Here is a 26,728-nt window from a genome sequence, read left to right on the forward strand (position 1 = left end):
TTATAGTTATATATGTATAGAAAACTTGTCAAAGTGTGCTTGTCCATGTGTGTCTATATATTTATATCGCAGTCAGTAACAATTTCCTGCCAGTGCACTGACGTAGACACGCTTGCCGAATTTATAGATAATTTTTCATGATTTCTCTTGACATGGCGTTTCATTCATTCTATCTCTTTCTAAATCTATCTATCTATTTCTTTTTTCATTGCAGATGCGCACAGCAGGTCACATACATGGACGCACGGACCTCTTGTTGACGATGATGATGATGTTGATGAAGTTGCCGCTGCTGGCGAGGCGACTCTGAAACAACAACTGCTGACAGCAAAGTGGCAGTGCGACGTCAGTGCGTGCATATCTCAAAGATACAAAAACGAAGCGCATTTCCGGGCACCTCTACCTAAGCTAATGCAGAAAGTGAAACGGGCTACCTACGCACTCGTTCCTCTCGTCGCCACTCGTCACTCTGGCTACTCGTTACATTTGTAGCTCGTTATCTCTCGCTGGCATTGCCGCAACTGTCCAGCCGCTATTAGTTCTGCCCTGTCGCGCGGTCGCGTCGGGCTGCAAAAAGAAAATAAAATACGCGCCGGCACAACAACTCAAACAACAACAACAACAGCGACAACAAATAACAATAACGAATATCGACGACGATAACGAAATACAATAAAATCCTCTTGCAGTCGTGAACAATCAATATATATACATACAATATACAAATACGTAGTGCCGCCGCCGGTGGTGGTTGGGGTTAGAGTGAGAAACACGTAAAAATCCCCCAACAACAATCCTTTTTGAGTTGTGCAAATATTTGTGGAAACGTGATTGCTGTTGACAAAGTGGCGTCCGCACACGCACTCGATACTTTCAATTAGGCACGTTGCTTATAAATGTGCCACAATGGCGCCGCCGTCCAGGACGACGCAGCCACCTTCAACGCTGCAACCACCGACGCGTTGTAAAGCCATAGCCAAGGCATTAATCCGGCAAAGGCAAACGCAAACGCAACCGTTCCTGCTTCTGCTTCTGCTCCCCCAACTGCTGAGCGTTACGGTCCATGCGGAACCGTATTCGGGCGGCTACGGCAGCTCGGCCATTGCCAGCGGTGGCCTTGGCTCCGTTGGCATTCACATACCCGGTGGCGGTGTGGGTGTCATCACAGAGGCACGCTGCCCAAGGGTCTGCTCATGCAGCGGCTTAACCGTCGATTGTTCACATCGTGGATTAACACAGGTGCCACGTAAAATATCAGCGGATGTCGAACGACTGTAAGTACATATGCATATATATATTAATATTTATTTTGACAGCGAGCAAGCCCAAAAACAGAAAAACTACAACTACAACTAGTCTTTTTTTTAACTATCATAACTTTGTCAAAAGTGAATCGATTTTCAAAAGCAATGAATTTTCAATATGGTTTGAGCTGTAGTTTAAAACTGCATATAAATTTGGAAAGACCATTTCAAGTCAACTGCATTTACATCTGTAAACTCGATTCCTAATCGAAATTCATGGATTAACTCTATCCTTAAAAATGACATGTTGGAATTGGCCAAATCTTTTCACAGCAATAATCTTAGTCGCAATTCATCCAAAAACTCTACTGAACTGGATTTTCATAAGCATAAATAAATACTTCATTTATATTTTTAAACCGGATTTTCACCCAAAATTCATTTTCAAAAAATGAATGAAATGGGTAGTTCGAAGTCGAAGCTAAACAGATTTTTTTAAAGCAATACCTTTTTAGTCATGGTTTGACATCTAGATAAGTGCTGCATTTCAATTAAGAATCACGATTTTTGATTGGAATTTATGTAAAAATTCATAAATGCATGACAGACATGACAGCCTAGACAAAAGTTCTCAAATTACACATGCAAATTTGATAAAATATTTTTAGTATACCGAGATTCGATTGGTGACCTCTTTTTATAATTAAAATAAATAAACATATTTTAATATATAGAGTATCTATAGACCAGAAAATTTAATAAAAATAATAATAACATTGCCAAATATATGACTTCAAAAGCTCTAGATGTTTTTTTCATATTTGAATTCAAGGTGAAAACAGTTTGCAAACAAATTGTAAAATTATGAAATGAATATCATTTTTATTTTTTGTATAACAAAAGGCAACTAAATAAATATAGAAATATATATAGAAAATTAAATATGTAAATGGAAAACACAACTTTTTGCAGCTGTTTTTAGGTATTTGGTTGGGAATGTTTGACAGATGGGTCTGGGTCTGATGTGATATGAAATAACCAAATGCTACTGCATTAAACGCTTATCTCTGCTATCTGTTTGGATGGCAAACTGCAAGAGCTACTGCTTAGCCTTGACAATGATCTATGAGCTGTGACTATGTGTGTATCGAGCATATGCCTGTGTTATATAAGCACTTATGGCATACATAACGCCATGCGCGTGCAGCTGACCATTGCTGGTATTTACTTAACAACCACAACACTAAAATCGGCAAAGGCAAACAACAAACGGGAAACAACAACAGCAACGACAATAACAACAACAACAACAGCAACAGCTAAAGGCAAATAAAGACGGTGACCATGTCGACAGTGTCGATAACAGCGAAACAAATGAGCAAATGGACAAATGTTGGGAACGGCGTATGGAAATCTCATCGATGTCGTCGTCTCCGTCTCCGTCGTCGTAGTCTTGGAGTCGTACATTAAATTGCCATTAAGTTTATTAATTGTCGTCGAAGCAGGCATCAGACAGCGTCAACTGTGTGCGAGCCCACTTTGGCAATTGTTGCATGCAACAACGTGCGCAAAATGGTCAAATGCATTAAGCCGACGCCACATAAATTAACGCGTCGGCAATTAGCAAGTGTATGCAAAATGCCAGAGAGCCCCACAACCCCACCCCAACTCCACCTTCAATCCTCCAATTACCCATTGGCCCCAACAGACCTGTAGACCGCTTCGCTTCACAGCGACCTCAAAAGCGGCAGTTGCCGCGTTTGTCGCTGTTGCTTTATTCTCTACATAAATTAATAACAGATATCCACGTTGGGGCAACAGCAACAGCAACATAGCCCAGTTATAAGCAGTCAGAGTCGCCCCGAACAGTCAAATAGCGCTCAGGGACACATTTGTTTTATGCAAAAAGCAAAATGCAAAATGCAAAAAACAAGAAATGAAAAATTATACGATAAAAAAAAGGAGCGAAAGAAAAATGAAAAGCTGAAACAGAAACAGAAAACATATCAGCATGCACGGCATATTTGCATTTTAAAATGCCAGGCGCCTGTCGGAAACAGGGTGTTTCATGCCACGCTGCGGAAAAGTCGTTCTTGGGAAAGCCCCCCGAGTCGACTGACTGACAGATTTTCAGATTGAAGACAGAAAGAAACGGGAGGTACAAAAAATAGATTAAATGTGTGCCAAATGAAATGAGAAAATGAGTTGCAAAAAAACAACAGTCAATTGAAAAACTATGGAAAATGTGGCAACAAAAAAACGCTGCACAAAACAACTTATAAAAATGAAACACGCAGAAAGGTAACAAATCAGAATAAGGGGCTGTAAAAGTGGTTGAAATTCGAGTACTACTTGTATAGTAAGAAAAAATTAATTGAAAGATGAAACTTGAGCTACACAAATACGACGGGGATGGAGATGGAGATGGGGAGGGTATACTTGACAAAAGATGATTGACAGTTTTATTTAAAACCCATAAATGAAAATCTATAATGAATACTTATGACTCTTGAGTATTAAAAGGTGGAGTTCTTAAAATCCAATCAATAATTGAAAAATAAAATTTGGAATTTAAGCGGTTTTTAACTAGCTGCTACGATATTAAATTGTTTTTAAATTAACAATAAAATCGTGTTTATTTGTATGTTAAGCTCTTGAAAAATGATTCTTTATTTATTTCATGGCTAGCTTAAGAGCTTTAGAGAATTATTGTTTTTCTTTTCTTAGTATTGAAATTACATGAAAAACATTCGTTAGTTTTCCAACTGAGAAGAATACCGTATGATTGGGAAAGTATCCAGTAAACTTTAAGGTATTTAACAAAAATAAATACTTGAAGAAAGAAAGAATTTAATGGCATTTCTGAATGCCAATTTTGTTAACTTCACTATAATTACAGTGAAGCTATAAACTATGCATCAAAATATTTCGCATTTGCAGTAACCCTTTATTTAAAATATAATAAACGGCAAACTAGCCTTAATTAAAGGATTCTTTATAGCAGTTTAATTGATGTAACCTTAATTACTGCATATATACATACATAAAAAGTGGCTAATATAAGCCATGATAATCAGCAGTTGAGTTGAGTCACCCTAATGCCAACATTGGCATACACAACACACACACACACACATACACATATGTAGCTGTTTGTGTGTGTTTGCACATCAAATATTGAACATGCCCACAACTATTGGTAGACACTGGCACTGGAATAGCAGAAACAATGCCCCAATGCAAAAACTGGGGCCAGGGCAAATGTTGGCCCAGCCTTATAGCATAGAACACAGAACATCGAACAGAGAACGGAGCACAGAGCAGAAAGAGAGAGAGAGAGAGAGAGAGAGAGAGAGAGAGAGAACCAGGCCCGAGCCAAACCAAGCTTGCCATTTAATTACACAGCCGAGTCTATGGCTATGGAAATGAGCATTGTGACAGTGACAGAGGGAGGTGAGGGCAGGTTAAAGGAGGATTAGAATGGTCGCATAGCTAACTGTCAGTCAGCCAGTCAGTCACTCAGTGAGGCAGCTGCCCACACATTTCCTACAATTGACACGAAAACAGTTTTGCATATAATTTTGGAGTTGGAACAATGCCAAGAACTCTATATAACCCCAGCGAACTTAACCCCAATTTGTGCCCAAAAGCCCTTTCACACCTCAAGTTGAAAACAAAAACAACAACAACAACAACAAAAAATCATCCAAAAAGGTGAGCCTAATTTATAGCTGCCAAAATCTTCAAAGACAGCAGCCCAAAAAAATGAAACGAGCAACTCAAGCTGAAATCTAATTGGATCCCAAACAAAAACAAAAAAAAACCACTAAAGCTTTTGGCCAATTTATGAATGCTTCAACAAATCTAATGAAGTTAAATGCTTTATGTTAAATGTTTAATTATAACAGCAAAAAAACAAAAACGGCAAAACAAAACCATTTGGTAACTTAAGAAAAAAATATAACTTACGATTAGTATAATTATTTTTGAAAATCTTTTGAAAAATGTCTAGCAATTAGAAGCGACTTTAGTTTTGTGTCTTTGCTGTTAGTTTTTTTATCACTTTTGTTTTTTTTTTTTTGTTTTGTTTTGTCTGTTGTGTATCGCATCTCTCGTGGAGTTGTACGTCTTTGTAATCAGTTGGATCTAAGCCAGAGATGCCCACATCTTGCCAAGATATTAAGCTCATTAAAAACACTGCTTGTGTGTGTGCATGTGTGGCTCAGTGTGTGTGTGTGTGTGTGTGTGTGTGTGTTACTCTGTGTGTGTCGTGTGAAGCAGCTTGAGTCTGGGCATTATTGTACACTGGGAAAAGTTGAAAATCTTGTTTAAATTGAAAAATAAAGATTTGTTTGGTATTTGTTTACTAATCTTACATATTTTGTTAGCACTTTTCAAGCAATAATCTTCAAATGCTTGCCGTTGAAGCAAGAAAACATTTTCATATATAAAAATACTTGAAATTACTCATTTTCAAATATGCCAAGTAAGAATTTGCATAGCTTTAATTATTTAATTTTAAAAGAAAAGAAATGTGATTGGCAATTGACTTTTAAATATATTTAGACTGCTTTATGCTTTCAAAGAATAATTCAATCAAATGAATATGAATGAATACACTTGTCTGTCTTTTACATATAGTTTTTGTGTGAGTGTAGTTGCGCTCATCGGCAACTTGATGCGAGTTTCATTAAGGCTTAAGCTGAACAATATTTCTCGTTTGGGCCTGGGTCTGCGGCTCTGGACCCAGACTGAAGGTCTTGCTACCTGTTGTTGCTCGGCTCTTGGCCGCTCTTGGCTCTTGGCTCTTTTAACTGCCAACCTTACTCAAAAAAATAGCAGCTGAGGCACAACGAGTTGTTGTTGCAGTGTTTGTGGATGTTGTTGCTTATGGCTGCGCATGCGCACATGGGTCTGTGGCTCTTGTTCAGGTATTTTGTATCTCTTAGGTTGCATTTCATTGTTATGACATCTACAGGTAACAAATTTTCTGTATCTCTGTCCGTCTACATGTCTGCGCCACCATAAAGAGACGAAAAAACAAGTTTTCATCTACTCGCAGCGCATGTTAAATGATTAAATATCATATTTTCGTTATCAGACAAAAGGCTGTGTTTTCAGCAGCCACAGCATCCCCCACTCTCTCTCTCCATCTTTCTCTCTCCCTCTCTAACTCTTTCTCGCTCTTTGTGCATCTGCATCTTCTCAGCTGCTTGTATTCCATATCTTAGATGTTGCAGTTGCTGTTTTCTTTACTTATGTGCCTTGTCTTACAAGCAATTAAAAATTATTATCGCCTCTCACATGTGCGGAGCATTTGTTTCAGCTGATTTCGATTAGCGCGCTACAAGCACTCGGGTTGCAACTTGCAACATAATTAAAGACAATGCCTAATCGAAATATATAATCTCCTAATTGTGTTTTCTCTCTTTTTGCAGCGATTTGCAGGGCAACAATTTGACCGTGATTTACGAGACGGATTTTCAGCGTTTGACCAAGCTGCGAATGCTGTAAGTATTTAATTTGCGATATTCAAGTTTTATTTATGTATTATTTACATTTTTTTGTTGCTTACTTTCGACAACTTTAATGTATTTTTAAATTTATTCAGCAATTAATCTTAATTTATCCAAACTAAAATAGCTTCATCAAGGAACGTAAAAGTATTTGATATTTATTAGATTTTGTTGTTTAATTTAATTTATTCATTCATTTATTTACTTACTCTGTGTATATTAAATTACGTTCTCTGTCCAGTATTTATCATTGCGAAACACAAAATGTGGCATGCAAATTAACACCAAATGTCATGATAACGTTCCCATAAATTCAAGCAGCAAATTGCAATTGAAAGTCACTGCGTAAAACAGGTCTCACAACATGTGTTTTTACTGTACGCTGAAAGCTTACTTGGATTTACACGGATTTTGCAATACACAATTTGCTATTTACATTTTGTTGAAAGCAATAAAGTATTTATAATTACTATTAATAGTTTCAAATTGCTTTGTTATAAAAGTGGAGCAAAGTTTAAACAAGTATTATTAGAACTAATATGTAATACTTCTATCTAAACTATCTTTATTATATCCACAGTCAATTGACGGACAATCAGATCCACTCCGTTGAGAAGAATGCTCTGCAAGATTTGGTTTCGCTGGAGCGACTGTAAGTAGAGATCTAAACTGTAGTCCAATTGGTAAATCGAATCGAACTTGCTAATTTGATGCTAGTGCATGAGATTTTTACAACTAATTCACTTTTGAACTAACCAAAATTTGCTGCTCTTTATAGACATAGATTCACATAGCTCGTAGCTATACAAATAACAAAAAAAAAAACACAAAAAAAAAAAAAAACTTATATTAATCGTGCAAAAATTCGATTTAGTTGTTGCGATATTCTTGAGTTTTGAGTTTAACGTTTTGTATCTTTTTTCTCGTTTCGTTTTATGCATATCTCTCTACTTTCGTTGCGTTTCGTTTTGCGTATCTAATATGCTCGTACACCAAAAAAAAAAATATATAAAAAAAATAAAAACAAAAAACAAATACAAAAAACCAATCAAAAACACCAAATCAAAAAACCAAACACTTCACTCTATAAAACAGACGCCTAAACAACAATCGACTTAAGGCAATACCTGAAAACTTTGTGACAAGTTCAGCGAGTCTTTTGCGATTGTAAGTAATTTTGTAATAATGTAGCAACTATATATATATATACGATTATCTACTTACCTACATATACTATATAGTATGTAGAAGTAGCGCCCCAAGTAGATTACAAATGCTAACTGACTCTCTCAAATCCTTCCTCTTCCTGCCTGACTGACTGAATGCTTTTCTGCCTGCCTGCCTGTCTGTCTTGCCTGCCTGCAACATCCTCAACCTCAACAAACTTCCAGAGACATCTCGCACAACGTCATCACAACCGTGGGACGTAGGGTCTTCAAGGGCGCCCAGTCGCTGCGGAGCCTACAGCTGGACAACAATCAAATCACATGTTTGGATGAGCATGCCTTTAAGGGACTGTTGGAGCTGGAAATACTGTGAGTACTACTCTACTCTACTCTAATCTAATTTGATCATTCAAAAGGTAGTCAATTATATATGCTGTGAAATCAAATGAGAATAAATCAGTTCATTAATCATCTTAAATGAACAGTGTTGGTAAATCGGCAAACAAAAGAATTAAATTCACATAAAAACAAAGCAATAATACATTGGCAGTGTTTAAACATTAAACAGTGCTGTAAATTGAAAAAAGGAGAGAGAAAATAAATTAATGAAGCAATTTATTGCAACAAATTATGCTTACATATGAAACAGTGCTGTAAATTGACAAATAAATCACAATAAAGCCAAATATGAATCGATAAAGTCAAATGATATTTAAATCTTAAACAGACAAATAAATCACACTAACGTTTAAAATATAACAATAAAGCTATTTAATTTGTAAACAGTTCTGTGAATTGACGAATAAATCACAAAGTAATGCATTAAATGAATCAATAATGCAATTTATTCAATGAAATTGTTCTAACTGTAATTCTGCCAATTTCACTTGGCGGAATGAATGCTCCAATGCCTTTTTGGGCCCATCCCCAATATTTTTTGGACTTACTCGCAAGATGCATTCACTTGATAATGTATTAATGCAATCACCTCTTTCTCTCTCTCGCTCTCTCTTTTCTCCTGCTTATATTCGTTTATTCCTATTTTTATTTATTTTTTTTTTGTATAGCACACTGAATAACAATAACTTGACCGCTCTGCCGCACAATGCCTTTGGGGGATTGGGAAAATTGCGAGCGCTGCGCCTCTCTGACAACCCGTTCGCCTGCGATTGCCATTTGTCCTGGCTGTCGCGCTACCTACGCAGCGCCCCACGGCTCGCCCCCTATACACGGTGCCAGTCGCCGTCGCAGCTGAAGGGCCAAAACGTGGCGGACCTGCACGATCAGGAGTTCAAATGCTCAGGTATGGAATGGAACACCAACGGACAGTTTTACAGTTTGTTACCCAAAAATGGACAAATGTCGTGGGGGCCTTTGGAAATGCTATGCCAAATTAATTAGTTTTATATGCTCGAGCACAACACACACAAATAATACACACACACACACACACACAGAGATATCGAAAACAAAGCATTGTAAATCATAAGCAGTCATATGGGCACGCCCCCGCTGTGCCGCCCACTCAAACCAATAACAACAACGAGCAGCAGCAGCAGCAGCAGCAGCAGCAGCAACAGTCGCAGCAGCAGCAGATATGGATATGAAGGGGTTAGGTTGGTTGAGGGGCGGGGTTAGGCGTGCTTAGCATCATCAACGTTGTGTTTGCCAAAACGTTTAACGCCGTCATCGCTTTGCTTGATTGGGATGCAGATGCTCAAACGCTGCTGCGGGCAACTGAGCAGCAACAGCAGCTTCGACAGCATCAGCAATAGCATCAGCAAAAGCAACAGCAGCAGCAGCAGCAGCAGCACCAGCATTTGGAAGCCTCCCAATGGAGTCTTCGACTTCAACAAAAACTCAACTCCAAAAAAAAAAACAACAAAAAATAGACTCTTGGGCTGCTCTGCTCAATGAAGCGGAAAATGTGCGCCAAACGATGCCATGAAACGAGTTTTCCTTCCATCGTTTATTGTATTTTGCTGTTATGCTCTATGGCATTAAGAGTTGCACACTTTTAACAGGCACTTTACCAGCTCAGCTAGCTGAAGCTGCAAATGTTGATTGTTAAATGAGGCGTTCATTTGATTTGATTTGATTTGATGTTTGCTTGCTTAATGGCATGGTTTATTTTTCTTTGAATGAATCAATAGTAAAAGATTTTATTCCTTTTTAATGGTTAATAATTTAAGGAAAGTACACATAACTTGCAAGAAGCAAATCAGTTTTTAACAAAAGAGAAAATCAACACAACAAAAAGGGGGGAGTCATAAGAAGCCTGAAAAGTTCAAAGAGTTGGCAATTTGAATAGATGAAAATCTTTTTTGATGTAATTTTAAGCTATTAACTATTAGATGGCAAACGTGAAGATTTTATAGAGAATTGATAGCTCAGTTAAAATTATTATATTATAATTACAGAGTATTCTCAATAAGAGTATGTTAACTGCTGCTGGGCGTATCTTAACTTCCAAGAGCATCTAAAATTCGATATTAGTTGTTTCTGACGCTAGTTTGCCTTAGTTTGTGTTGTGTTTGACTTTCGTTTTGTGTATACGAAAATGCTATGGAATTATGTGGGTAAACATTTATGACCAGCGGCAGCTGTGGCAGCTCTAAAGTTGTTGTTGCTGTTATTGCTGTTGTAGTTGCATCTTGGCGCGCAACAGTAGCATTCATAATTATGTAGTTGCTGCTGCTGCTGTTGCTGCTGCTGCTGTTGTTGTGGATCAAATCAAATGCAAGTGGCTCGCTGAATGAATCGCTGCTGTGATCAGCTAAATATGCAGTTTGTATTACACTTGCCACTTGCCACACTTGCTGCACTTGCAGGCCTCACCGAGCATGCGCCAATGGAATGCGGCGTGGAGAACAGCTGCCCCCATCCCTGTCGCTGTGCCGATGGCATCGTCGATTGCCGTGAGAAGAGTCTGACGAGTGTGCCCGTTACGCTGCCAGATGATACCACCGAACTGTGAGTTTTAATCACATGCACATACAGCATTAACATTTTAACATTACAACATTTTAACTACGCTTTTTTCCAATCGTATTTTATGTTTTTGCAGTCGCCTGGAACAAAATTTCATCACGGAGCTGCCAGCCAAGTCCTTTTCCAGCTTTCGACGATTGCGACGCATCGATCTGTCCAACAACAATATATCGCGTATAGCACACGATGCGCTAAGTGGCCTAAAGCAGCTAACCACGCTGTAAGTAGACCTGCCACAAGTGGCAACAAGTAGCATATGCCAACCAAATGTGCACTCGCTTCGCTAAATGCGAGTGTGTGCGTGTGGTGTGTGTGGAGTGTGTGGAGTGGTGTCAGGTCCATCACACACAGCCTGACTGGGCCGAAGGGCTCGTTGCTCAGGCTTGAGGAGCTAATCGGCCTATGCTAAGCGTTGCCAACACCGCAAGGCATCAGATTACCTGTGTTGCCAACAATCTGCCCCCCAAACATGTCTGTCCGTTTGTCAGACTGTCTGTCTGTCTATCTGTCTGTCTGTGTGCCAAACCAGTTGCCGCCCGCAATGACAACAACAGGAATCCACCACAACAAGCTGCCTACCTTCTTCTGCTTCTTCTTTTTTTGCGCTCTATATACCCTGTACTCATTAGAATTGGGTTAAATGGGTATCATGAAGTTGGGCAAATTTATGTGATGGCCAGTGGAATGCATAAAATATATGTGTATATCGTGGATAAGAATCAACAGCAGAGTAATCAAAGCCAATGCTCAGTCTGAGCTAGCAGACTAGATAGTTTTGAGTGCAGATTTACTTTTATCATATGCAGTTTAAGCTTTTGCTTAGTCGATAACTGCCTTCGATTATAACATATCGATAACCGATTGCCACGCTCCGTTTGAGCATTTCTTTAGAGACGAAGAAGATATGAAGACGATTAAAGACATGTCACAGACTGTGTACTGTGTGTTTGTTACACCTGTCCACAGGGTATCTGCAAAGTCGGGCGCGATCTCGACTCGAGCTCTCTTTTATTGTGTATTTCTATTTGTGCTTTATTCATTTCCTTTGTTTTTTTGCGCTTCTCTCTCTATTTCTTGTTTCGCTTACAGCGTGTTGTATGGCAATAAAATAAAGGATTTACCCTCGGGCGTATTCAAAGGACTTGGCTCGCTGCAGCTGCTGCTGCTGAATGCCAACGAGATCTCCTGCATACGCAAGGATGCCTTCCGCGACCTGCACAGCCTCAGTTTGCTATCGCTGTACGACAACAACATACAGTCGCTGGCTAATGGCACATTCGACGCCATGAAGAGCATCAAAACGGTGTAAGTACTGCAATGCCAACGCCCCCTCTGCCACTGTGCCACCACGACAGTGCCATCAGCACCATTCAGGCATGTTGCATGATGTTGCAAGTGAGCTGACTGACGCCCCATTTTGGAGCAAGCAAGACTTGAATGGAGGAGTACCCCAGTCAACCAGCCACTGCGGCACCCAGGCACTTTGGTGTTAAACCTCTGAAGTGCATTTAGTAGTTGCTTTGACTTTGCCAGCTCTTTTGCCCCAGCAGCGCCTTCTCGTTGACATTTGTTTAGCAGCCAAACAACATCGTACCGCCTTTTCAGTAATATCGCCTGTGAACCGTAAAGATGTTCGACGAACAAAAGATGGGGCCGGATGGGTTGATTTCTTTAGGCCAACCAACCACCAACTGGGAGGCAGGCAGGCAGGCAGGGAGACACAAGCCTTAGCATCGATAAATGCGCTGTCTTTAAGTGCTGTGCGGTTCTTAAGTTGGTATACGATGTGCTCGAGTGGGTTAAGTATTTGTCAGGGTTGTCAACATAAAAGCAAATAACTGCGAAAAATATCGGAGTAGCTAAGAGAAAGTCCAAAGTAGTTGGCAAATGCAAAAGTAGCTTACAAAAAAAAAAACAACGAATGTGAAATAAAAACAAAACTTAAAAGAGACAATAAGTTTCCAATAAATGGATACTTTCCTAAGTCAAATCAGCAACTGTAGTTTTGAATGACAAGAATATCAATTGCTCGAAGAATGAATTCTTAACAGAAAACTTGGAACTTATTAAAGACAAAACTAAAACTGAATTCAATTAGTGAGGCAAAAGCCGCTCTTTAGGAACAAGATGAGTTAAGATGACTTTAGTAGTTGCCAGCGTCTGTTTAATGGGCACTCTGTCACAAGGCATTAACAGGGACAGCTCACTGCTCAGGGCTGGGCTGGATGGGTCTGGACGGAGCTGGGCTGGGTCTGGACGGGGGCTGAGCTGGGTCTGGACGGGGACTGGGCTGGGTCTGGACGGGGGCTGGGCTGGGCGAGGATTGCCTTTGAAAATAGTTTTCAAAAACGTTGCCGACAATGACAACAGCAACAACAACAGCAACAACAACAAAATCAACAATAACAACAATAAACAACGGAAACGTTGCAGCCACAGGGCTGGTGTACTTTTAAGACGTCTCAAGTCTCTCCTCCAACCGACAGTTTTGCTTTTCTTAACTGCCAGCAACCCACTTACCCCTTCTGTTGCTGCCACTCGCAATTCCCTACGCTCCATTCAGTACAAATGCTCAATGCTACTTTCTTGCTTTCTTTCCATTTGCAACACACAACGAAACACACATATATACATATATAAATATATATATATATATGTATAACGTGTAGACATTTGGCCAAGAATCCTTTCATTTGTGACTGCAATCTGCGCTGGCTGGCCGACTATTTGCACAAAAATCCCATAGAGACAAGTGGAGCACGCTGTGAGTCACCGAAGCGGATGCATCGCCGGCGCATTGAATCGTTGCGCGAGGAGAAATTCAAATGTAAGTGCGTCACCCACACCCGTTTCCCACTTCCCACTTCCCCTCTGCCAATTTCCAGAAGAGAAAGGAAAATAAAAGAATATGTCTTAACTTTTTCCACCCACACTCGAATGCAATTTGTTGCAGGTTCCTGGGATGAATTGCGCATGAAGCTATCCGGCGAGTGTCGCATGGATTCGGACTGCCCGTCGATGTGCCAGTGCGAAGGCACCACCGTCGATTGTGCGGGACGTGGCCTGAAGGAAATACCACGCGACATTCCGTTGCATACCACTGAACTGTAAGTTGCAAGTTGCACCGACAAAACACTCGTAATATACTTGGCGAATTTTATTTCACTATAAATTATTATACAACAAAAGTACCATAATAGCTTTCAAGCAGCTCCTAGCTTAAGGTAACAGCTATATTATTCGCTAAATGGCGCTTTATTTATTACTTAACGCTTCGTGATTTTCAAAGGTGGCACAGATTTTATACTCAGATACAAAGTTGTGTTAAGTTTGCGTGGAGGATGCTGCCAAATCGATAACAAGTCGACACACCTCGAATTCCAAATAGTTCAAGTCCATATATTAGAGCCATCGAATTTGGAAAGTAGTTTGTCGTTAATCTGCTTACAAAATTGCAATGTTTTCTAGGAATTTTAATAGTTCATATCAACACTTTTACAATGCTATTTTTTTTACAATTAAATATTGATTAATTAATAAGAGACTTACATTTTCTAACTAATAATAAGCGGAAGCCAAGTTGGAATATTAGCTATTATTTAAGCCAAAATACTAAGATCAAGCTAGCTAGCAAGTTTTTAATAGAGTTAACTCTCTCAATAAATGCTTTCATCAATTATTGAAAATCTTTGCTTGAATCCACGCGCAACATCAAAAATTAATTAAAAATGCACAATCTTGTCAACCACTTTCAACTTGTTGTTCGTAGTTTAAAATAAGCAGCTTAAATATTTAACATTAAGTTGAAGCTGTCTGTGTTTGTGTGTTTAATGTGTATATTGTATTTTGTGCTCGTAGTTTACTCAACGACAACGAATTGGGTCGCATTAATTCGGATGGACTCTTTGGACGACTGCCGCATCTGGTGAAACTGGAGCTGAAACGCAATCAGCTAACTGGCATTGAGCCGAATGCCTTTGAGGGCGCATCCCGCATACAGGACCTGCAGCTGGGCGAGAATAAGATTAAGGAAATATCGAATAAGATGTTTCTCGGCTTGCATCAGCTCAAAACGCTGTAAGTTGAAAACTTTAAAACACTTAACATTTATTCAATTGTAAAACTATTTTTTTTTTTTCCTCACTCTTTGCAGCAATCTTTACGACAATCAAATTTCATGCGTTATGCCTGGATCATTTGAGCATTTGAACTCGCTGACGTCTTTGTAAGTACAACCCCTGCAATACTCCCCCCCTGCTGCTGGCTATGCATAGCAATTAAAACTGTGCCAAGTGGTGCATAAGCGATGATGCTGCTGCTGCTGCTTCTGCTTCTGCTGCATGCACTTCAATAGATAAATGATTTAGCTTTGGCATTAATTGCCTCGTTCTTCTTCGCTCCTGCTCTGCCTGCCTCCTACTCCACTAATGCTCTATCACACACACACAGAACACACAGGCACATAAAATGAGGTTAATGGTTTTGATTGTTCTCTAGTTGAACTTCAATCTGATTTCGTTTCACATCAAAACAGAAGCTGCTGCTGAGGCTAATGCTGATGTTGATGCTGATGCTGATACTGATGCTACTTGCTACTTGCTGCTGCTTTTGCTGCTGCTGCTGCTTTACCAAATCCGTTTTTCTTCATTGCATGCCACCAACTATTGTATATAATTCAATTGAACTTCAATTTATAGCAGGGCTGCCGACGATAAGAGCCAAACACACAAACCTACACTGAACGTATATAAAACTCACCCGCTGTCTTCTTGTATCTCAGCTGCATGTGTATGCCAGTGTGTGTGTGTGTGTAAGTGTGGGTGTGTGTGTGTGTCTGTCTGTCTGTTGCTCCATATTGTTGTAAATCAACCCTCACAACTACCCCCCGAGAAAACACACACGGACACACACACAATTGCGAGTGTGCGCTGCCTTCGATGATTTAATTAATTAAAATCGAGTTCAATAAAAAGCGCAAAGCCATACATATATACAGTACAACCTGGCTAAGCTAAACATATCTGACAACTTTGCCCAATACTTTGTAATTCATCAATTGAGATTTATTGCAAATGTTGTGTAAAGCAAATAATTTGAATATTCCTTAAACACCAAGTGAGATTTATTACGCTTGCTCATTAGAAATAAATAGAAAATTGAAAATTAATCGATTCCCAGAATGAAGAGAGAAATTAGCTAGGAATGTACTATAAAAAAATAGAGAAATTAGCTAAGAATATTGAATAGAAATTTATAGTTAATTTTGCGTATTGCAAGACTTACAAAGCGTTCTGTTGAATTAGGTTAGACTGTACATTAGGTGTGTGTGTGTGTGTGTGTGTTGATTGTGCTGGTAGCTGCTGTGAGGTATTGTGGTTCATCTAAAATTATTGTAAAATTCATTTAACTAGCTAATAAATAGCATCAATGAAAGTCATTAAGTGCTGTGCACCACACGACACCCACATACTCAATCATTCAGGTGGATGGATGGCTGGGAGGTTGAAAGGTTGCGAGTTGCGGGTTGGAAGTCAGTAGGAGTCAGTCAGCAAAAGTGTTAGTTAGTTGCCTGCGGCCACTCTTCCACACCCAACACACACACGCACACCCAGCACACACACACACAAGTTGATAGCATGACAAAGCAGCATTGCTTATTAAATTAGTCTGGACTTGGTGTATAACGTTTGGAATTGCCAATGTAATTTGCGATCCATTGTTTCGCCAGCCTTGCAATCTTTCAACGGGGCGCATAATTAAAGGCCTTATAGCACTTATGTATAAATAAACGTATGTGTGTGTGTGTTTGTGTGTGTGTGTGTCTGCCCCAAGTTGCAAAATTGAACAAAGTGAAACATGTGCTGGCAACCATTTGCATGCCCAAAGTGCAAAATTGCTATTAATTAATGAAACCATTCAAAATTATATATATGTATATGTGTGTGTGTGTGTGTGTGTGTGTGTGTGTGGAGCCAAGCTGATATTAAATATCAATAACGCAATTACTACAAGTGACACTCTGAAATTGAATTAAGTTTTATCAAAAGCTATATGCAACGACAATAAAAGCTTAACGAAGCCGGCGAGTGAGAAATAGTTGCCTAACTGAAAGTGCCAGCCAGTTGAAGGAGCTTTGAACTGATTTTACTGTTTAGTGCTTTAATAGCAATAAGCTTAGAAAATGCAGCAGCTAGCAGCAATAGATAAGTTTTAAAGCTTACAATTTAGACGCACTTGAAGCTCTCCCTAAACTAAACATTTACCAGTTCTAATTAACAAAGTTTATAATGACTTAATCCCAGTTGCAACTCCCATTGATTGCTTCGTCAGCATTTGGCCAACCATTTGCAGTCGTAGCCTACTTCAGCTTACTTACAGTCTCTCAATAGATTTAATCCCAATTGCAGCCACTTATGTCCGATTAATTAAGTTCAATCTATGATTAATAGTTGCAGCCTTGAGCTACAGCTACAGCTTAGCATGCACTCAATAATAAACTGAACAACACTTGTTGTTTTGAGAGCTAATTTCAATGCATGGAAAAGGAAACAATTTGCAATGCGAAACGCGAAACGCGTACTTAAAACTTATTTAATGAAAGAACTGTGCATTTCAATCAATCAATATTATTATATATTTTTCTTATTGTTTTTTTGCTGTAGGAATCTGGCATCGAATCCATTCAATTGCAATTGTCATTTGGCCTGGTTCGCCGAATGGTTGCGTAAAAAATCATTGAACGGCGGAGCGGCACGTTGTGCAGCTCCACTTAAGGTACGTGATGTGCAAATTAAGGATCTGCCCCACAACGAATTCAAATGCAGCAGCGACAACAACGAGGGCTGCCTCGGCGATGGCTATTGCCCGCCAGCGTGCACCTGCACCGGCACCGTGGTCCGCTGTTCGCGCAACCAACTGAAGGAGATACCGCGTGGCATTCCCGCTGAGACATCCGAACTGTATCTGGAGTCCAATGAGATCGAGCAGATACATTATGAGCGCATCAGGCATTTGCGTGCCCTGACACGACTGTAAGTTAAATTGCCGCTTGTTGTTGCAACACTACATAAATTCCTCCACTTTTTTTTTTGTGCTGTTCTTTTTTCTTTGCAGCGATCTTAGCAACAACCAAATCACCATACTATCCAATTACACCTTTGCCAATCTGACCAAACTATCCACGCTGTAAGTAACGATGCCAGCGCATTTCTAATGACTTTTTAATTGCCACAATGCATAGGCATTAAGGCAACACGAATCGAAACGTTTTCAAGAGGGCTTGACACAATTTTTTCTCTTTTTTTTTTTGGTTTTTCCTCTTTTTTTTGCGGCAATTGCATTTTGCGGTTTAATGCGACTGAGGGTATTGGTGGCGGTGGCGGTGGCTGTGGCTGTAACTGGCCACCCTTGGCCTGGGCTCGTCTTAACCGGCCACGAAATTCATTCGAGACGTTAAGTCGTGACTCGTGCTTAAGCATTAGTTGTCGTCCCCCTCTTACTCCACCAGCCCCTTCTCTCTCTCTCTCTCTGTGTCTCTCTCTTCCTGCCACTCCTCCTTTAACCCACTGTGTGCGCTATCCGCAATCAAAGCTGTGCTGTTTTCAATACCCTGTACACATTGAGAGCAAGGTTATACAAACAGTATATTTTTAATAGATTGCAGTAAATATCTGCAACTGATTCTAAAGAAATTCACAAGAGTATTTTTATATACAACTTACTGCAAATAATTAACAAATATATATTTCATTCATTTCGTTTGATTTTCAGAGTATGAAAAATACTTACACATTTCCAAATCATTTACAAAAATGATATTCAATCCAGAAGTTCTCCTATGCAAATGCTTGTCTCGCTTTTAGTTTACCTCTACGCTTACGTAGTATTTCGCTAGTCAAGCACTTCTGAGCTTTGATAAAACTTGTAATTCACTAATTTGCCTGATTTTTAAAAGTATGAAAATACTGGGCAAATATGCAACAATTTCATATTCGAAAAGTTCTCCTATGCTTCAGCTATGTTTGCCTAGATTTTAGCTTACAGGGTATCTCGGTAGTCAAGCGCTCTTGAGCATTCGCACGATTGGTGCATTTCTTTTCAATTTGCTGTGGCTGGTTGAAACGTTTTGCAATTACTTTCATTTCTTCATCATCATTGAGAATGTGGCAATGCCGCATGTGTCTGCAATTTGGTAAACGTTTCATTTGCTTCTCTTTTGGCCTCTTTTCATTTTTTTTTTGTTCGCGTAGCATCATCTCGTACAATAAGTTGCAATGCTTGCAACGTCATGCGTTGTCTGGTCTAAATAATCTGCGCGTGCTCTCGCTGCACGGCAATCGGATATCCATGCTGCCCGAGGGCTCCTTCGAGGATCTCAAGTCGTTGACACACATGTGAGTAGCAAATTGTGGTCTCGTTTCTTGTTAACGTTTATTGACCCCATCACCCACTTTTCATTCATTCCATTGTCGTACAGTGCACTGGGCAGCAATCCATTGTATTGTGATTGCTCGCTGAAATGGTTCTCGGACTGGATCAAGCTGGACTATGTGGAGCCGGGCATTGCCCGTTGTGCCGAACCCGAGCACATGAAGGATAAGCTAATTCTGTCGACGCCCTCCTCGAATTTCGCATGTCGCGGCAAGGTGCGCAACGACATCCTGGCCAAGTGCAACGCCTGCTACGAACAGCCCTGTCAGAACAAGGCCCAGTGTCTGGCGTTGCCGCAGCGGGATTATCAGTGCCTCTGCCAGCCGGGCTATCATGGCAGGCATTGTGAATTTATGATCGATGCCTGCTATGGCAATCCGTGTCGCAATAATGCCACATGCACGGTGCTGGAGGAGGGACGATTCAGTTGCCAGTGTGCTCCGGGCTATACGGGTGCCCGCTGCGAGACGAACATCGATGATTGCCTGGGCGAGGAGATCCGTTGCCAGAACAATGCCACCTGCATCGATGGCGTACAGTCGTATCGCTGTGAATGCCAACCGGGCTTCTCGGGCGAATGGTGCGACACAAAGATCCAGTTCTGCAGCCAGGAGTTCAATCCCTGTGCGAACGGCGCCAAGTGTTTGGATCATTTCACCCACTACAGCTGCGAATGCTCGGCGGGTTTCCATGGCATCAATTGCACGGATAACATTGATGATTGCCAGAATCATATGTGCCAGAACGGTGGCACCTGCATCGATGGCATCAATGATTATGTGTGCATGTGTCCGGATGACTTTACCGGCAAATATTGTGAGGGTCACAACATGATCTCCATGATGTATCCACAAACTTCGCCATGTCAGAATCATGAGTGCAAACATGGTGTTTGCTTTCAGCCAAATGCTGCCGGCTCCGATTACCTGTGCAAATGTCATCCTGGCTACACCGGCAAATGGTGCGAGTATTTGACGAGTATCAGTTTTGTTCACAACCATTCCTTTGTGGAGCTAGAACCGTTGCGCACGAGACCCGAGGCGAATGTGACCATTGTCTTTAGCAGCGCCGAACAGAATGGTATTTTAATGTACGATGGACAGGATGCACACTTGGCCGTGGAGCTGTTCAATGGACGCATTCGGGTTAGCTATGATGTTGGCAATTATCCGGTTTCGACGATGTACAGCTTCGAAATGGTTGCCGATGGCAAATACCATGCCGTGGAACTGTTGGCTATCAAAAAGAACTTTACACTGCGCGTCGATCGCGGATTGGCGCGTTCGATTATCAACGAAGGCTCCAATGATTATTTGAAGCTTAGCACACCCATGTTCCTTGGCGGTCTGCCCGTGGAACCTGCTCAGCAGGCGTACAAAAATTGGCAAATACGCAATTTGACCAGCTTCAAGGGCTGCATGAAGGAGGTGTGGATCAATCACAAGCTGGTCGACTTTGGCAATGCGCAGCGTCAGCAGAAAATCACGCCCGGCTGTGCTCTGCTCGAGGGTGAGACCACCGAGGGTGAGGAAGATGATGAGCAGGATTTCATGGATGAAACTCCGCACATCAAGGAGGTGAGTCCATATCACACAGCAGCCACACAACAAAACTTTGACTAAACTGATTTTCTTGTTGCTTGTCAAGGAGCCCGTGGATCCGTGCTTGGAGCACAAGTGCCGTCGCGGCAGTCGCTGTGTGCCCAATGCGAACTCAAGGGATGGCTACCAGTGCAAATGCAAGCATGGGCAGCGTGGACGCTACTGCGATCAAGGTGAGGGCAGCACCGAGCCCCCCACAATCACCGGTACATATTGCGATCTCCCCCACTCCTAACAATCATTACAAACACACACGCACACACACACACACACAGGCCAAGCGGATTGAGATTAGATCTGACAAGCGCAGTTAAACTTATCAGCAGCAGGCATCAGCTGTGGGTGGTCTAAAGCATTGTCCATGTAAAGCTTTCAATATTTCATTATGTCAGAATTATGAGTGGCAGTCGCCTGTTTAAGTGTAATATTAGTCAGCGTCAGCTATTTAATTGACTTTGCCTCTAAGCGATTAGAATATTATATAACTTTAGAGCACATTCTTGAAATTCTTTAGAAATAACCCTACTCCGTACAGGAAATATCACTCAGGAATATGTATTAACGATTGCTATACTAAATGAAGTCAACTTATCATTCTCGTTGCGCAAATTGTCTGGTTTTCAATCGACTAATTGGCCTTAGGCAGAGTTGATTCTGTAGTTGAATTGAGGGCTTCACAAGACTTATTTACAGCTGGCAAATTGAGTGTAGTCAACAAAGTTGTTTGAATTAAAACCGAGCTTTTCACAAGTTATGACTGCACCAAGTAAATAAAGAGATTGAGGAAGGAAAAGAGAGAGGGGGTACGGGGAGGGGAGGGGGGGTTATAGGGTAGAGTGTTGTAATTTGCTTACACAATTTGCGTGCAAGCTTGCAGACCTCAGAAGAACTTGTATAACTTTCTTGCACCTTAGCTCAACTATATAGACATCCTACTCAACTCCAACCCGCTTGGCTACGCTGCATAACTTAATTTGCTTACACACACACACACACACATACACACAGAATCACACACGCACAACATATTCATACTTACGCACTCATTACACACATTTCATATCACACATCAAGGGGAAGGTGTTGTTGCTGGGGTGTGTGTTGGGTGTGTGTGTTGTGTGTGTGTAATCTCATTTGCTGGCCGCTGCCTTGTCAAAGGTAGCACACTAATTGCATTTCTACGTTTTGTTTCATCGTTCGTTACACATTTTTTGTGCTTCTTCTTCTTCTTGTGTGTTGCAGCCGCAGCGACGTGCCGCAAGGAGCAGGTGCGAGAGTATTACACGGAGAACGACTGCCGCTCGAGGCAGCCGCTGAAGTACGCCAAATGCGTTGGCGGCTGCGGCAATCAATGCTGTGCGGCCAAAATAGTGCGAAGGCGCAAGGTAAGTGCCCCCAAAATATCCACACATATATATATATATATACATATATTTTAATTATAAATTCCGCTGTGTGTGTCCTGAAAGTGGCTTTGATACAAATTGAATTTGTTATTGAACAATTACGCAGGCATTTATCTTTCATAAGTGGCAAATACACATGGAGTGGCGCCCCCTGCTTTCATTTAGCATACAATTTTCACCTTGTAAAAGCAGTGATGATTGAGAAGTGATTGGAATTTGATCTATAAATTCAGAGAAGCTTCAAAACTGTTCCATTTAATGGGTTAAACTGTTAGAAACTTGTAAAATTGGCTTGCAGAGCAATTTCAGCTAATCAGATCTCTTGCCAGAAATATATTTAGGTATCTTTTCAGTAGCCAAATATTGTAGTAATAACTATATATTTTTATGTTAATAGATCTTCAAAATGATACTATTTCTCTTTATTCACAGGTGCGCATGGTGTGCAGCAATAATCGCAAATATATCAAGAATTTAGATATTGTGCGCAAATGTGGATGCACCAAGAAATGCTACTGACTGAAAGATGCGACTACCCAATTGCTTAGACCAAGCAATAGCAGCTTAGATGTTAGCCTAGGAACACATTTAAACTTAACTCATAATACCAATAATAATAATAATAATAACAATAATAATAATAATAATAATCATAACTATAATACTAATAATAATAATAATAATAATAATAGTAATAGTAGCAGTAGCAGTAGCAGTAGTAATAACTTTAGTCATAAGCCGCATAGCAGTAGTTTTAATAGCACGGGGCAGCTAGATGACAAGAAGGGGCAGGCAGATGCGGTTGAGGAGGATGTTGATGATGATGATTATGCCATGGAGGACATGGAAACAGATACGGAGCGCATGCAAGCGGATCTCTATGATGATGACGATGATGATGATGACGATGATGATGGTTTGGATGAGGAGACGAGCTTATTTGCAGATGATAAAGATCTAGATAATGATGATGATGAGGAGCCCGAGCAGCTGCCCGATCCGAAGAGTCTCATTTCACCAGCAGCACAACAACAGTCAAAGGTTGATCAGGAGGAGGAGGAGGACATGGGCTATGATGAGGATGATGAGCGCATTGCTTTGGAGCGACCACGCACCTCACGGCCCCGCGCCGATGAGGAGCATTTTGTGAATGAGGAGGGCAGCGGCGCCGGCGCCGGTGCTGGCAGCTACAAGTCACGCTTCAAGCCCAGCTCGAGCTACCGGCAAACTCATCTAGAGACCATACGCAAGAAGCTGCTGACGGAGAGTGAGAAGGCGGTGGCGGCGGCAGCGGCAGCATCTCCGGAGGTTGCAGTGGCCGTACCGAGCACTGCGATTGATCTGCGCGAGAGCAGCGGCCATTTTGCTAACGATGATGAGGATGGCGAGGATAACGATGACGGTGTCGATGATGAATACGCTGACAATGGCGACAACACTGGCTTCTTTCGCTCGAAAAGCGGCCAAGGCTCAAATCATTATTTCCGCAAGAATAGCAACGATGCAATCAAGATAATATCAACGCCACTCGGCAAAGTGGGCATTGTGTATCAACAGACGCCCCAAGATCCCGATGGCGATAAGCAGCATCAGAAGCAACAGCTGGAACGGGAACAGCTGGCAGCGCAACAGAAGCCAGCGACACAATTTACAGATTTCGATGCCTTGTCACCGGATCCGGAGAGCAGTCATCGTTTTCCATCGCCACATCCGAAAATAACGCCCGTACTAACACCCGATGGCAAGGTGGCGCTGCTTTATCGCGGTGATTCGGAGAGCTCCAAATACGAGCCCATACGCAATCTAACGCACAAGTTTACCACCAACTCCAAAACAGCCGAGCCCGCCAAGTCCAACAACAACGAGGACACCTCCGATGACTCATCGGACGACTCCGTCTACACGGACAGCGAGCAGGATGAAAGTGCCGGCGATAAGCCCTTACCTGCTGCAGGTGCTGCAGTTACTCCGAAACCACTGCAACCCGAAATATTGGAACCGCCTGCAAACGGCGGCAGCTTTATAATACGACCCACGTCGGATTCGCTGCTGCCAATGATTAATCGTCCGTTGTCCGAGGTGCTGGGCATTAAGAAGAATCAATTCCAGGAGACTCGAGTCCGCGATAACTTACCCATGTTGGGAGGCGTTACGGAGGCAACGCCTCGCTCGCTGCTCACCCAACCAGCTCAGGAGGCGTCGGAGCAGAAACCGGCCAGCAGCACACTGCACTTCCTCACCAAGGTGAATCTCGCCGAGTATCCCACATCCAAGCAGCAGCAGCAGTCGTCATTGCAGCTGCCCACTGGTCGCGATTTTGATTTCAGTCGCGACAACACCATGCTGGATGAGAGATCGCGGGTCCGTGAGCTGGAGCAGCAGCGGGAACGGGAACGCGAGCACAATGAGGCCACAAGCAAGGGTGGCGGCGGCACCGAGGCGCACACAATTGCCAACGAGCAGCTGCTGTCCAAGACGGAAGTCATCAATCTGGCCATCATACCCCAGTTTGATGAGGATATGGAACGCTTGCAGCGTCTCCACGAAACTGGCGGCATTGGCAGTCGACGGCATCATCGTGCCCGGCATCGCCACAAGCAAACGGAGGAGGAGCTGTCGGGCATCCATTGCGTCATGCAGGTCATGATGGGCATTGCGGCCGTGTCGACCGTCTTTGGCATGCTGGGCACCTTCTTCAAGCAGCGCATCCTGGATCAGTTGCGTCTGATGCACTGGTAGTACAATAATGGGTATTCGATACCCATCGAATACCTCATCCCCATCCCAATCCGAAACCTTCTCGTCCACATCGACATCGACATCGACATCATCATCGACACAGTCATTATTATGATCTACTAGTAAACTCTGACTACTCTCTGCTAGCAAGGGAGGCGAATACTCTTCCCCCATTAACTACTCTACTACTACTACTGCTCATCATATATATATATATATATATATGAATATATATATATACTCATTTACCATATGCCATATTTATATATACATATATATATAGTCACTATTAAGTAGAGCTGGGAAAACCTCATCTTCAAATCGCTAACATTCAATTACTCTGCTAAAGTCAAATTAACAGCTAACTGTTAATTTCAATTACTTAAAATTCTGTTAACATTAACTGAGTTCAAGCATCACATTAACAGCAGAGTGAAGTATTACATGCGTTCTGTTAGCGTCACTCTGTTAAGTTCACATTAATAGCTTCAGCAGAACCAAAAAATTTGAAATAATTTACATAAATTGAAATTGAAATATCAACATTAAATTGACCTTTCCGGCTCTACTCTCTATATACACACACACACAAACATATATAAACCGACGCATATACATATATTGACAACTAATATTTATATAAACAATATATTTTATGTAACAAGGAGCGGCCCTGCTTTTGCTTTCCCTAACTTTCTCGTATACTTCCGCTTCTTTATATACATATATATATATATATATACTATATACATACGATATATATGCATACTTACTAGCAAGCTACCCAGGCGATGTACATATATAAACAGCAAACTATAACTGAACCATACGTATATATGTAACTGAACGCAACTGTAGCCCCTGCCGCAAAACAAAAAAACAAAAAGTAATTGAAAATTCTCCTTCCTTTTTCCCCCACGATTTCCAACTTGTTTTCAAATGTTTTCGATTTTTAAATCTTTCCTTTTTTTCGTAAACTTTTCACACTCATTCGTATACACAAACACACACACACAGACACACACACACACAAACAAACACTCAGACAAAACTCACACGGTTAAGTGTATAAGCTTTAAGCAAGTCATTGCATGTGCCACGCCCACACCGCTACCGCACGCCCACAAACATGTGCCCTCCCCTCAACAAAATACAAAATATACAAAAAAAAAAACGAAAATGAACGATGCTAAATAAGAAGAAGAACATTCCCCCCGTCTGCGCCCCCGTCAAAGAGAATTGAATGTAGTAACAGTTTCCTTTTGTAGATAGAAAACAGTTGTTTAAAGATTTAAAAAACGATAAAGATAACGATTAACGATAACCGATAACACAAACAGCTGCACACCACAACTTGTAACGGTCGTTTTAAACGCGCCGTGCTCTCAAAGAAACGAGTAAAAAAGATAATAATAATAAGCGTGCTTAATTTAAGTAAGTTGCTCAACAACACGAAACAAAAACAAAGGAACAACAACAAAACACCAACAACAACAGCAATGAGCAAGCAAAACATAAGAAAAACAAAAACAACAACAACAACAAGAAGCTTAACGAATTTTCAACAAATTGTTGCAAAGTGTTTTCTCTAGCATTAATTTACAAATAATATAAACATAATAATAATAACGGTAA

The 26,728-nt window shown here is 41.1% G+C and overlaps 1 protein-coding gene across 1 annotated transcript; it reads left to right on the forward strand.

Annotated features, from left to right (window-relative positions):
* The first annotated feature begins 685 nt into the window (after nt 1-685).
* Nucleotides 686-25,315, forward strand: LOC6559138 (protein slit). Its single transcript, XM_001985701.3, is given in 21 exon segments — nt 686-1,274; nt 6,683-6,754; nt 7,341-7,412; nt 7,856-7,927; nt 8,152-8,295; nt 8,994-9,229; nt 10,758-10,899; nt 10,994-11,137; nt 12,007-12,222; nt 13,587-13,744; nt 13,871-14,024; nt 14,776-14,994; nt 15,071-15,142; nt 17,580-17,948; nt 18,031-18,102; nt 19,167-19,310; nt 19,394-20,924; nt 20,995-21,154; nt 22,191-22,333; nt 22,787-22,956; nt 23,056-25,315. Coding segments are annotated over 21 exon segments (6,696 nt in total). The 5' UTR covers nt 686-906; the 3' UTR covers nt 25,094-25,315.
* The last annotated feature ends 1,413 nt before the right edge of the window (nt 25,316-26,728 follow it).

The sequence above is a fragment of the Drosophila grimshawi genome, unplaced genomic scaffold (assembly GCF_018153295.1).
Source record: "Drosophila grimshawi isolate 15287-2541.00 unplaced genomic scaffold, ASM1815329v1 contig_1367, whole genome shotgun sequence".
Classification (NCBI taxonomy): Eukaryota; Metazoa; Arthropoda; class Insecta; order Diptera; family Drosophilidae; genus Drosophila; species Drosophila grimshawi.